This window comes from Musa acuminata, chromosome BXJ3-1 (genome assembly GCF_036884655.1).
Source record: "Musa acuminata AAA Group cultivar baxijiao chromosome BXJ3-1, Cavendish_Baxijiao_AAA, whole genome shotgun sequence".
Taxonomy (NCBI): domain Eukaryota; kingdom Viridiplantae; phylum Streptophyta; class Magnoliopsida; order Zingiberales; family Musaceae; genus Musa; species Musa acuminata.
Window position 1 is genome coordinate 7,021,915 of NC_088349.1, and position 14,049 is coordinate 7,035,963.

Sequence of the window (14,049 nt, forward strand, 5' to 3'; positions counted from 1 at the left end):
CCCTTATTTGATGATCACTTCTTTGGACACTTTAAATGCTACAACAGCTAACTAAGAGGTAAATTGTATGATTGTAGCAATCATGGGCTAAGAAGGGTGCTCAAGCTGCAACTGGGGACTGCTGATTGACCAAGAGGACGATGTGTTCACTTAAAAATGAAATGTTTACAGTGGATGTGTTGGGGGAAGAAAGAGAAGGGTTTTCAAAATTAAAAGAAATTGAGGAATCTAAAGTTAACATGGTTTGATAATTTTTATTTATATTTGTTAAAAAGTTCAAATTTTTATCATGTGATATTAATACACTACCTTTGAGTCGGTTCTAAAGAACTTATATATTTTCTCTCGTCATCTCTAGATAACTTAGAATAATATTTAGCAATACCAAAAATATTTCTCATATCTTGCTCTACTCTATTAAGACTTAAAGATATATTAGATATTTAAATAAGAATCAAACCTTAATTATCAGATTTTTTTTTTTTACGATGACTCTTTTTCTATAAGAATTTCTTGTTCTACCAAAATTCTGACTCAAAGAATATGAAAATAATTGAAGTGTCAAGCAAAATCTTCTACAATTTATCTACAGAAGAAAGTGGATAGAGTTCATGCAGCAGTCTCTCAAATTTCAGTGTATATATATATATATATATATATATATATATATATATATATATATATATATATATATATATATATATATATATTCGACACATGTGGGTGGTAGATGATTCCACCTAACACGGAATTGGAATCAATTGACATGACCTTTCACTACGACAACCATTTTAAATTTTGGTCAATGCAATTGCTTCCAAAAGTATAAACCTATGAATAAGACATTATCTACACATTTATATTCTCATTTCTTAATACATATTGTTTATTTACATATGTACTTACTTGCCTGGGCAAAGAGAGGCTCTCAAATTTTGTGTTTTTTTTTTTCTCTTTATGTTTTTTTTCTTAAGATAGCAAATTATTCAAACTCAAAACTGCATGTATATAAATTGAATTGAGTCACTCTCCTCATATCATTTTGAATCTTATTATTTTATTTAAAAATTTAAATCATTGAATGAAGTATCTTGTGTCTATCCATTTGGTGTCACCTATGAATTACTATGCTAATTTTGAAATAGAATTTACAATTTTTTTTATCTTACAATAAGTAAAGGATTAATTGAAGATATATTAAAAAGACGGTAAGTATGAAAATCATAATATGTTATTATTTAATGAAAGAATTTTAATATCAAATTTTAAAATCAAATAATCATATATTTCAATGTTGCTTAGAAAATCATTATCTGATCCGTAAGTACACCATCCTTGGATTAAAGATCTATAGTATTATCGATTTACAAAAAAAATTAGACTTATCTTCTCCTCTCGTAATGAATGACAAGGAGTTTTATACCCCCGTTAGCTATGTATTAATATACTCTTTGGGCATAGTTTTGAAATAGAATTTACAAGCTTCGCTTCTTATCTTGCAGTAAGTAGAGGATTAATTGAAAAATATACTAGAAAGGATAACTAGCAAATGTATATTTATTATACGGAGTCAAGACTAACCTGAAGAGCATGAGATGTTTTATGTAAAATTCTTAAAAGTAATTTAGGTTTTATTCTCTTGGGAAGAAAATACAAATCCATTTAAGAGTTCTTTTTGAAGTCTTTTATCTGCTTGACCGCATAGAGGGTAGAGTAGAACTTGGTATCTTTTCTCAAAGCCCTTCTTTACCATGTTGTTTGTAATGAATGACATGCAACCAACTTGCATGTAAATATAATTAGGGCCGTACAAGCTTATAAAAAATTCTTGTCCTTCAAAGTACAAGAATTACTATCTTTTATCATTAAAAGAAGAATATAAATGCAAGTTTGAACCACTAATTTGACTTAGGTATGAATGGAAGCATCCATTGGCTCTTATAAGAAATCTTGCCATGTACTTCTTTTTATATTGTCTCTCTCTCCTCTCTACTTACTTTTAGTTTTGTTTTGTGATCTAAATCTTAATTAAATTATTCGTCTTTCTCACTTTTTTTCATGATATATTTAAGTTTAGATACTTTTCAAGATTCTTGTTGGTACTATATGTTAAAATATTCTCAAGTTTGAATACTTTTTGAAGATTCTTTTTCATACCACAAGTTAAAATACTAAAAAAATTTTAGATTATTAAAGAAATAAAATAATCCATGAGATTACGACAATAAGAGATTTCTTATTCTTCGTAAGAAGGTCGGCATTGTTATTTAGAGATTGATATTTAGAAAATAAAAAATATAAATATAATTTTTTTTACGACCTCTATCATTAAGTACAAATTGATGCCTTAAGAAAGGATTCTTGAAGTTGGTGAGGATTTTTATTTTCCTTTAATTCTTTTACCCTTGAAGTGGGTGATAATCAAGTTTAGCAGTACTTAATCAAGTTGAGAGTGACATGAACCCTTAAAGAAAGCATTGGGTGAGATTGAGATAGTGCAGTAAATGAGGAGACATATCAAGCTATAGTTTAATGTTTCAGTGTTGGGAATGATTTATATTCTTTTTATAAGTAAGACATTGTAAATGAGGATTCAAACACTTAATAATATAGGATAAATGAGTAAGATATGATATGATATCATCATATTAATATTTTATATATTAAAAATTATAGATTGAGAATTTCTGAGAAAAATAAGTCAAATACTATAATGTCTTAGTTATAATTCTGAGCTCGACCTAAGGTATATGGGTGAGATATAACACTATCCTATTAGCTATTCAAATAAGTTAAGTATAACATGATCAGACTAACACTTTAGGTGTAAAATTTATGGGATTGATTTATGTTACTCGATCACACAAAAATCAAAGCTGAGATGATTTCTAGTTATTTTATACTAATTAAGTTAATATAAAATCGATTGAATACAAATATATATATATATATATATATATATATATAGTTATTAAATTATTGAAAAGACTTATTATTTTTTGTTAGTTTTTTCATTTGTAGGTTTTCGGGTAGGAGTTAATCTTAATTTGAAGCTCCTTTTTTTATTTTGGATTATTATACATGACTCTTAATACTAAGAAATTCATGATTAATTAACTATATATTCATTATCCATGACATTATTCTCGCAACTAATAAAAGAAAATAAAATCTAATTAACTAATAAATGTCATGTGGTGAAAAAAGAACCATATGCATTAGCTTGACTATAACACCACACTCATCGTTGAGAGGTGTGAAAAGCATTTCTAGTGTGATTAATTTATGAAAATAAATAAATAATCTCAATACCATAAATAACATAATTCTTATATTTTTAAAAATTATATTTAGATCCTTATACGTATTAAAGTGAAACATTTAATCATATTTTTTTCTTATATTGTTGATTATATTGATGAAAATATTGTAAGGTTTAACACTAAGGATATGTTGACTCTATTTCACTTTGGTTTATCATAAGCACGTGTAGTATTTTCATCAACAGAATCAATGACGCGAGAAAAAATATGATTAAATATTTTATTTTTATAAATATAAAAAATTTAATATAATTTTAAAAGTATAGGAATCGGTATGATAAAAATAGCTAATTACAAAGTATAATATATAATTAGCTCTAAAAAAACATGTTTATTCATAATAAACCCATAATTGCTTAATCTAAAGCTTGGCCTATAATATTGCATATGTAACGAGAGCCTATTAACTTGTTTAGAGTTGCATAGGGTAGAAACGTTGTTCTCTAATTAAACAATGTGCTTAGAGAAGAACAAATCAATTTGTTTTATTCCTTAACTAAGTAATGATCATGGTAAATTACATACAATCAAGGGAATAAACAAGAAAATTACATACTTATATTTTTATGCATTGATCGATGTTGTTCTTTGTTAATTATCAATATTATTTTAAATCGATAAGCATCGGAGTGTAAGTCATTTTAGTACGATATGCGAGTATAAAATCATTCACCACAATCAATCTCATTCAAATCAATTAGCTTATTTATCAAGTCAACACGAACTACATATTATTCATTTTAATATTTTAGATATAAAAAAAATTCTTATCTAGATGGTTAGGACTTAATCATTGTAAACAAAGGATGAGATATTATTAGTCCTCTAAGTTAACTCATCCGAATTAAGTTAAGCTATTTTCTAATAGCTTAGAAAATAGTTTTAATTTGTTATATCCTAATCATTAGCTTCCATCAAATTATATATATATATATATATATATATATATATAGGGTTTGGGTCTGGTTCGATCAAGTGTATATTGGATTCGGATGGAGATACAAGAGGATGACAGGGATATTTTTGTCTTTATATGCATATCATGATCATCATGTTAGTGGCATGTGGAAGAAGCACATCAACTCCGAATGGATCCAAGTTGAACTCAACAGGGACGTGTTACCTATTACGCTGCAATTTATCGGATTCTTTCAGACGCTGCCGGCGGCCGATCACCTGAGAGACCCAGCGGAGGCGAGGAGGGAGAAAAGGGGAGGGGAGAAGAGGAGAGGAGAGGAGAGGAGAGAGAGAGATGGTAAACTCATCGGTGGTGAACATGTACCCACTATCGAACTACACGTTCGGCACGAAGGAGGCGAAGATGGAGAAGGACACGTCCGTCGCTGATCGCTTGGCCCGGATGAAGGTCAAGTAAGTCCTCCGTCTTCACCTCGGAAATCCTAGGTTCCGATATCTCTTGTTTTAACTCCTATTCTTTTATCCACGTATCGTCGTCGATGGGTGAAACCCTCATCAAAAAGAGTTTTTCCCCTTTATTCGAGGCTTTTCTGTTGTTCCTGTTCCCTCGATAATGACTTATTTTCCCAGTTTGATGATTGATAAAGATTGGATCTTGACCGATTATATGTGTAGTTGCTTTGAGTGCTTTGAGATGATGATCGCGGCCAAAAACGCCTGTTTTGTGTGAGGAAATAGTAACCGCCTTCTTTTCGGTTTTATCTTGACATTACGCTTGGTACTTTGAAGTTGTTTGGAGTTGGAGTTGGTTTCGTCTCTTGTTGGGGACATCGCTTGATGCATCCGGTGCTTAGTTATTTGAAGTCATTCTAATCTGGGTTGTATACAGAACAGCAACGAAGGTGGCGAAGATGAAGGGGAAATTTATGATTGAACTTGTTAAGACCTACAGTGCGAACCTCTTGTAGTGACATTCCACAATCTGCAAGCTTTGGTTTTTCCAAATCTCAATCGAGTGCCTCAAGTACTGATTGATGACTTTTTTCCTTGAAACTATTCATTAGTAAAGGAGCCAATGCTTCTGATGAATTTTGATGCATCTGATGTTGTATGTTTCTTTTAGAGAATTTTAAAGTTTGCTCTGGTGAAAGGCTTCCATGTGTTGGTTTTTCTCAATCTGATCTACACATTTCTGCTTCTTATTTATGAGAGTTTATTACAACTTATATCTTGATTGGCTTGTTTTTCTTTTCCTTCCTTTTGTGTTCAGCTATATGAAGGAAGGAATGCGGACAAGTGTTGAGGGTATTCTACTGGTAACAATCCACACGTAGCACATTTACTTATTGTTAACATTTAAAAAAAAATTCCCCAGGACAATAGTTTTTATCGTTTATTTACTTTGTTTGATAACTAAGCTGAATGCCCGAGATCCCATGATGCTCGGATAGTAGCTTGTGTTAAGAGTAAAGACTATGATACCTGTATCTGTAAAGAATTTTTGGATTCTGAATTCAGCTCCTGGAATCCTGATCTCCCTTCTTTTGATGATGATATGCCTATTGAACATTTGATAATTAAAAAATAATGCCACAACTATCATAGCCATCAAACTTCTTCCATCTTTGGGCATCTGTTTTAGGTGCAAAAATGAATTAAGTCGAGTAGATGTCATTTCAGTATCTACTTAGATCTAAATTATATGAAGCTATTTTTGTAGCCAATTGGTAGTTAGAGTTACAATCTCAAATGGAATTAGTAAATTCATGTTACAAATTCCTTACAAGGTTGAAGGCTTTAAGAATGCACGAAGGTCATTTTCAGCCCCTGAACACAATTCTATTTTAAACATGTTTTATTGAGTTTGACGTTGATTTTACTCTCTTGCTGACACCACATTGATAAGAGAATCCATGGATCTGAATGATGCAGGCAAATGATTTTGTTCTTTATGTTTCACTTGCGTCCCTGCTTTTCTATTGAATTTTGTTGTCCATTGCTGATTTTACCTATGCTTTTGTGAGAAACATTTTTAGAACGTTGACATTAATAAAAAAAATTCTTTCCAGAAATGAGAATCTTACACTAGTACTGAACTAGTGTTGCAGCTACTAGCATAGTAGTGGTTTGACCTTTGTGGTAGTCTATAGAATGAAGTTTTTTCTATTCTAGGAATTTACTTCACCAGTATTTTTAACTCATTGATCACAGAGTATGTGATTTTTAAAAATAGTCCTATCTTGTCCCACAAAAAGCTTTCCCAATCCACCACAAGATGGTAATGTTAATTACTAAGATATTAAATAACATAAAAAGTCAGGTTAGATCTTTAATGAACACATTGACATCTATAAGCTTTAACTCCCTCAAAACCAATCTGACACCAACCTGAAAGATTCTAGATCTGCACTCCCACCGATAATCTTGAATCTGGCCAACTTATTGGTAATAGGTTTGGATGTAACTGTGGTCATCATCGATATAAAGGAAGTTGCCTAAACTCCAATTTTTCTTAGTTGTCAAATTACAATCATGCAGGTTCAGGAGCACAATCATCCCCATATATTGTTACTGCAAATAGGAAATACATTTTGTAAGCTCCCTGGTGGACGTTTAAAGCCTGGAGAGAACGGTATGTTCTTGTGTATCTGAAAATGATTTGAATCCATCAGCTTATTCACTTGTGTGTCTGGCTAAATTGACAGAGATTGAAGGTCTGAGGCGAAAGCTTTGTAGCAAACTTGCTGCAAATTCACCTTCATTTCAACCGAACTGGCAGGTATTTCACTGGATTTAGCTTCTTTTTATGTCCATTGCTTGCTACTTTCTGTACTTAATGTGTTATATGCTTGAAATAGTTTTAAAATATGAGCAAATTTGCACAATTTATTGCGTAGCATTACCCTACATACCTAATCATAGCAACAGGAAAGAAGGATGCAGGAAAATACACCATGTGATCTGCTGTATGTTTTGACCTCTACCTTGCACCGATCTCAACTTATTCCATATTGTTAGAGATGTTTATATAGTTACAGTGCATCATCTCATTTATCTCTGAAAAAATGAAACATGTTGGACAATTATTTGTACATCTTTTGTGATATGTTTATATAGTTCCACTTGCCTTGTCCATTTGTTAATATATATTTATATTGTAGTATCATCTCTGATATTTTATGTGATCTGAATCATAAAGCTTTTTGGAAATCCATACTCCAATGCTTCGAATTGTTTCATATCTTTCGACCAATATAATTGTGATGAGATTACCCCTTCCATTACATTATCTTTATTGTTGTTGAATCATTCTGAAGTACACATTTGATTATGTACCATATGATGAAACGGGTGTGATCCAGGTCCTATTTTATACTAACTTGCAGATTGGTGAGTGTGTTGCCATTTGGTGGAGACCCAATTTTGAAACTGTTATGTATCCATATTGTCCTCCTCATATTACCAAGCCCAAGGTCAGTTGCTTTATAGTCTAAAAAGATCAAATGATAATTTTAGATGATGATCACTTTCTCTTTCTGTTTTTCTAAAATAATTTTCTGACACAGGAGTGTAAGAAGCTTTTCCTCGTTCATCTGTCAGAAAGAGAATATTTTGCTGTTCCAAAAAATTTGAAGTTGCTTGCTGTTCCCTTATTTGAACTCTATGACAATGTTCAGGTACCAGCAGTTCCATTTGCAGTTTAAATTGTGTGGGTTTGGGAGAAGTGGTTAAAAGCTGGCATTTTGGCATTTACAGACTCATTGTTGTCCATTATGAAATCTTTAAATTCCTACATATGATTGTATGTTTGTACATTTTGTTATGTTAGCTTTTTAGTGTTATTTCCTTCAAGAATCATATGATTCTGAGCTACTAACTTAAACCAACACAGTTACCAGTCCCAAGTTGTGATCTTCAGATCGTAACCTTTTGTTTTATTAATGTTTTTTTCTTCTACATGGTGGAAAATCTCAGTCATATTTGCTTTTGTTTTGTTATTAGTAATTTGAATTTGTTAAACATGAATCTGTATAAACATTACTTTTGAAATTCATGCAGAGATATGGTCCTGTTATCTCGACCATCCCACAACAGTTGTCGAGATTCCAGTTCAACATGGTCTCCTCATGAAGCTGATGCGAACAAATTATGAAACATAATTCTTCAGCAATGGAGTCAAATTGACGTTAATGCAGTCGCAAAATTCTGAAGTGAATCCATCCCGAGCCTGCCCTTTACATAAGACTCTGAATCATCATGTATATTTGACATTTACTCATATGAACACGAAACACCACTCGTCTATAATTAACTTCTAACTCATGTTTTCTGTATTGATGTCCTGAGGTTTTATTTGAATGCTGAGAAAATTGTACATGTTGGAATGGAGCTGCTTGATCATGATCCTGGTGCTTATCTCAAAAACAAGTATGCAATGATCTTAATGAATCAGAGACAGCCATATTCCATGTTCAGATTATGGATTTCTGGTCATACTACCGGGGGGTGGATGATTGTGCTTGCCTTGGTTTGTATCGCAGTTGTCTCATTTTGAGTAAATTTGGTCTTCACTCTGTCAATCGTCGTGTTTTACTTGAGTTAGTGATTACTTAGGCTAGACTTCTGGGATTGTCAACAGGTGATCATGATTTCAGAACCATCGATTTCGATTTTATATATTTCGGTGATTTCGGTGGTTCCGATTTCATAATTGGAACCAGCGGTTAATATTCATTCAGTTTTGATTCAATTTATCGGTTTCAATTGATAAAAAAATTATCTCCTCGAGATGAGATTCAAACCCATGTCATTACACTTCATGTTTGGAGTATTAACCACTTCATCATACCATCAATTTATATTTTAATTTTCTATTTTTCATATTTAGTCAATCAGAAACTATTGGTTCGGTTTTGATTCCCGATCGCCCTTCGTCTTGTCTTCTCCTCCTTCCTCGTCGTCTCCCCCTTCCCTTCCCTTCCCTTCCCTTCCCTCATGGATGACGGGTGGATGATGGACGACAACGGGCGACGGTGGAGGTGGGCACCCCTCCGAAAGAGCGACGAGCGACATAGACAGAATATTCATTTTTAGAAAAAAAAAAGATTCTGTTTAATGTTTTTTTAAGTTAAAGCGTTATTCGAAAATTTTTTAAAAAGTAACAAGAATTTTTAACCGTAATTCGCCCCAGAAACAAACCCGTGCTGAGAAAGTAAAAGAAGACAACGTGCCGCTTTTGCGTTCCCTCTCCCTCCTCTCCTTCAGAATTCGTCGTCCCGGCACCGCCAACGAACGGCCAACAGGAGAGGCGGCAACCAAAGAGCAGCGTTCTGCTGTAGGGGTCGGCGGCGCGGGTAATGTTCTTCTCCATCTTTCCTCTCCCCGTCGTCTTCCTGCCTTTCTCTTCTCTTCTTCTTCTTCTTCTTCCTTTTACACGCGTGATCGCTGGAGGGAATCCGTAGGATCTCTCGGGTCTAATTTCCGGCTGATCGTAGCCAAGCGCTTCGTGGAAACAAGATCGGAACCCGCTGATTCGGATCCGGATCTGAGTTGGGCCGCGATCGTCCCATCTGGCGAAGTCTGGGCACGATCTTGTATTATTAGCGATTGATTAAAAGTAGATGACGTCTTTTTTTATTTAATTTCAAGATCACTCTGAATAGTTGTAAGTTTTGTTGCTTAGGGTTTCGCAGGGTGGTTTGGTTCGTATTCACCCATCATAATTTGGTAGGCTTTTTGTTGGTTGTGATGCGAATTGTGTGTTTGAAAGTTCGTCAGTTATATAAATTTGATGGATTCCTGAAAAGGAGCCAAAAAATTTTATATGGATGCGATTTAATTCTTTTCAATAGTTCCTCTTCGTTCGATGTATAGGATAGTTGCTCTGGAGATTTGACTTTGATTCCAAAAATCTGATACTAGATAGTAGATTGTTAGATTTGATTTCTATCTCAATTCCAAGCATTTTATTTTTTATATTGGTTAGAGGTGTAATCGATTGATAATTGTTGGCTATAAGTTTTATTACTCGTTAAGAAGCTCCTTGATTACTGATCCTTTGTTGTTTCTAATATCGGGCAGGTCTTCACTAGGAGTTGCTTGTGATGGCAGGGAGAGCTCAGATCCCGACCAAGAACTCTGCCCTTATAGCTATGATTGCTGATGAGGTAAACATAGTTTTGTTGTTTGGTAAATATATGAGACGCAACACTTTGCTAATGCCATATTATTTTGATGTTTTTAAATGAGAAAATGAAGACAATTAATTGTGAAATTCAGAAAGGGGATGGCTAAGATTAGTTAGTAGGATTCCAAAACATCTAGTTACTTGTTGACAGAGACGAATTGCAGATTGGGAACCAAGTTATTGAACTTAGTTTTGAATAATTTTTCCTATATATTCATCTTGAAAATTTTGAAATGTATTAGCATGAGTGCATTCAGACAGTTTATTTCTGACTTCTGAGCATCATAGGTTTGTTGTCTTGTACTACAAAGTAAAAAAGAGAAGGTTTCTTCGGTATGCCATAGAATGAGGCATGCATTTTTATCATATTAATGCGTTTAAATTTTCCAAGTTGATCACACCATGCTTAGAAGTGGGCCATTATAGTCATGTTTATTGCTTTTCTTTCAAGTTCTAAGGTCTTAACATTCACAAGATCCAAGTTTTGTCTATTATTTCCTTGCTTGAACCAGTCAGTAAGCCCCATCTCTGGTAAATGTATGATTTCACTTGGTAATATCTTCCATGCAGAATTAGATGATGGTGTTAAAAGGATGACAAGTTGCTAATTTATTTGTAATCATCATACAAACTGTTCATGGTACCATGGTGTCAAATAGCTGACCAGTATTGGACTATATGGTTCGGTACTGGTCGTTATTTTATTTTGATTTTCGGGCGATCCTGGGTGGAACATGGCAGCACACTTCCTGATCTACTAGTATTATACAGGATTGTATACTGTCCAGTAATATTACCAAGATCAGTACTGGACTGAGATTTAAATCCTTCGTAATACTATATATTTTATACACGTTTGCAAATATAAAGCTAATCAGATGCTTTGTGGTACAAGGACACTGTTACTGGCTTTTTGCTGGCTGGAGTTGGCAATGTTGATTTACGAAGAAAGACAAATTACCTTATCGTGGACTCAAGTATGTTTATGAATTCAGTAGATTAGATTTGCTTTTCTGGTCATTTTTTTTTTTATGACTATATGGAACACTGTAATGCTAGAATTTGTACTTCAGATGACTTTTTCGTATGGTCATATTTTTATTAGTAACCATTTTTTGATTTAAGACTCTATAAAAAGCACTTTATGAATAGTTGAATATAGCTAGTTGATCTTTGGTTGTAAAAAAAAACTAAAAGAGTCTTAAAACATGCTGTCCATACTCTATATTAGGGGATATTTTACCAATCCAAAAACAAAATGACAAACATGGTAGGACAAAGCCGTCCCATGAACTAAATTTCTTTCTGCCTGGCATTTCATACTCGAGAATGAGCTAATCCTGGTTCTAGCTCCCTTGTCTTCACATCTTTAGGCTTGTGGGGACCCTTACAAACATCAACATGGGCCCATCCAGCCAAGTTTTTGGCTTCTCTTAATCAGGCCCTTAATGATAAGACTACCTAAAAAATTGAACTGTAGCCGAGACTTTGGGACTTGGTTTGGTTCAAGTTTTATGTGTAATTGGCTCGTTGACACCGTACAAGTATAAATTGACATGGTGATGGATATTGTCTCTGGTCTGTATTCCAAGGACTTCGTGGGTGATATCGTATCAATCAGCTGAACACAAACATACTTTTTAGAGAGTTGTTTCAGTTTGATGAGCGGTAGAGTTTTATGATAAGGTGAATGAAGATGCCTAAGGTGTCATGTGATGAACAGATTCATCTGTTATGCAAGTATTAATGCCATAAGTGACTTATTAAAAGGCTACCAGAAGTTGATGACATTGAATATGATGTGACAATGTGTTGAGAATTTTATTCTAAACAAGTGGTATCCATGACAATTAAGAACACAATGGTGGAACATTTACCAGTATGCAGGGCTTGTGGAACAAGATCCGGGATCTATTCTTTTAGCAGATGAGAAGCATTGATTTTTCACTTGAGTCGGGAAAAAATAAAAAGGGGCATCAAAAATTAATTTTGATTTGTTTCATTTGGAACAATTACAGATAATGTCCTGGATTATTAGTCGCAAGTGACTGATGAAGGTAATTCTAAATAGTCGTAAAAGGCTTGTCGGTTACATACTTACATGTTTAACTTTCGATGTGTCAATAGAAAATAATAAAAATGTACCATACGCTGTCAGTGCATTGTAGATATGTAGTGCATATGGTATAACTAAACATAGGAATGATTCATTTATTGACCACAAATATACTGTTTGTTTCTGTAATTACCATATGTTGTTTGTCACGAGATACACAGTTTGAATCAACAGCACTTGCAGAATGCCACTGGCATCAGAAATGATCATTATACATTGTTATTGCTGGGCATATTGCGTACCTGATTGTTTAATGGATGATAATGTTGCTGACTTGTACAAATTACAAGTTCTGGATTTGTTGTGGAAGAGTGTCTGAGCGAGCATGCTATACTTATCTGACTTAGTAGATACTAGATAGTATAATCTTTGTCAGTTTTCTTCTTGGCATCTTGATGTTTTTGTCTCAGATGTTAATTTTCTTGGCCATTGCTAGGATGAAATTATTTTTCTCTATCAAATTTGTGAGTGTTTCTTCTTGGATAACTGAATTAGTCCTTTTTTTCCTAATACTTAATTCTTTATTTCGTTTTGCATTCTAAGGTAAGTAAATGATTATTTTTCTTCTTGGCTCTTATAATTTTTGTATTGTTTAACTCTCCATTTTATAGTTGATATCCCTATTTCTTCGATTCTTTCTTAAAGTAATGCTCGTGTGTTTATTGTTATTCAACCAGAAACAACAGTAAAAGCTATAGAAGATGCATTCAAAGAGTTCACCGCAAGGGAGGATATTGCTGTTGTGCTGATTAGCCAATACGTAAGTGATTTGAATGGTTCCTTTCTTTGGTTTGTTCATATGTGCTTAAATATTGCTATTAGTCTATTCTAGGCCTTTGGGCAACATATATATATATATATATATATATATATATACATATGTATATATATATATATAATTCTGTCACATGGTTATCTCTGTTCTCTGTTAAAAGGGAAAAATGTTTGTGGACACATAGTAAAAATGTTCACTGTTTATTGACTACTAATTGACATGCACTTTATTGCCCCATTCAGATTGCAAGCATGATACGGTTTCTAGTTGATAGCTACAACAAGCCTGTGCCTGCGATCTTGGAGATTCCTTCCAAGGATCATCCGTATGACCCTGCTCATGATTCGGTTCTATCTCGAGTGAGGTACCTTTTCTCTGCAGAATCAGTTGCCTCAGGAAGGCGCTGAAATGTTTGCTTGAACCACGCAACTAATCGATCTGTACTTCTCAATGGCCTGTCGTTTTTGTTCTTTGTTTTAATGTGTATAAGCTTCCGTTCATTTCGGAGGAACAATTACTCTATTGACTTTTGGAAGCATCACTATAACTGTATTGTCTCGAATATATGATGTCAACTTAGACATGAGCGGATTGATGTATAAAAGACCTCGATAAATAATCAGAATTCCATAGTATATTAATTTATGTGGACATTTGTAACTACTAAATACTCTGGCCTGGTGGTGAGACATGTTGGCTGCAACGGAAGATGTTCATTGTTCTTCGACTT

The 14,049-nt window shown here is 33.5% G+C and overlaps 2 protein-coding genes across 2 annotated transcripts; both read left to right on the forward strand.

Annotated features, from left to right (window-relative positions):
* The first annotated feature begins 4,410 nt into the window (after nt 1-4,410).
* On the forward strand, nt 4,411-8,618 carry LOC135628752 (pre-mRNA cleavage factor Im 25 kDa subunit 2-like). The gene is made up of 7 exons (XM_065135640.1): nt 4,411-4,694; nt 5,512-5,557; nt 6,780-6,873; nt 6,947-7,020; nt 7,628-7,714; nt 7,808-7,918; nt 8,301-8,618. The coding sequence occupies exons 1-7, from the start codon at nt 4,576-4,578 to the stop codon at nt 8,370-8,372; spliced, it is 603 nt and encodes a 200-aa protein (XP_064991712.1). The 5' UTR covers nt 4,411-4,575; the 3' UTR covers nt 8,373-8,618.
* A 550-nt stretch (nt 8,619-9,168) lies between these two features.
* On the forward strand, nt 9,169-13,964 carry LOC135584092 (V-type proton ATPase subunit F). Its single transcript, XM_065135354.1, has 6 exons — nt 9,169-9,280; nt 9,433-9,595; nt 10,323-10,408; nt 11,324-11,405; nt 13,222-13,304; nt 13,562-13,964. Exons 3-6 carry the CDS (start codon nt 10,346-10,348, stop codon nt 13,724-13,726), a joined length of 393 nt encoding a protein of 130 aa, XP_064991426.1. The 5' UTR covers nt 9,169-9,280; nt 9,433-9,595; nt 10,323-10,345; the 3' UTR covers nt 13,727-13,964.
* Nucleotides 13,965-14,049: the final 85 nt, after the last annotated feature.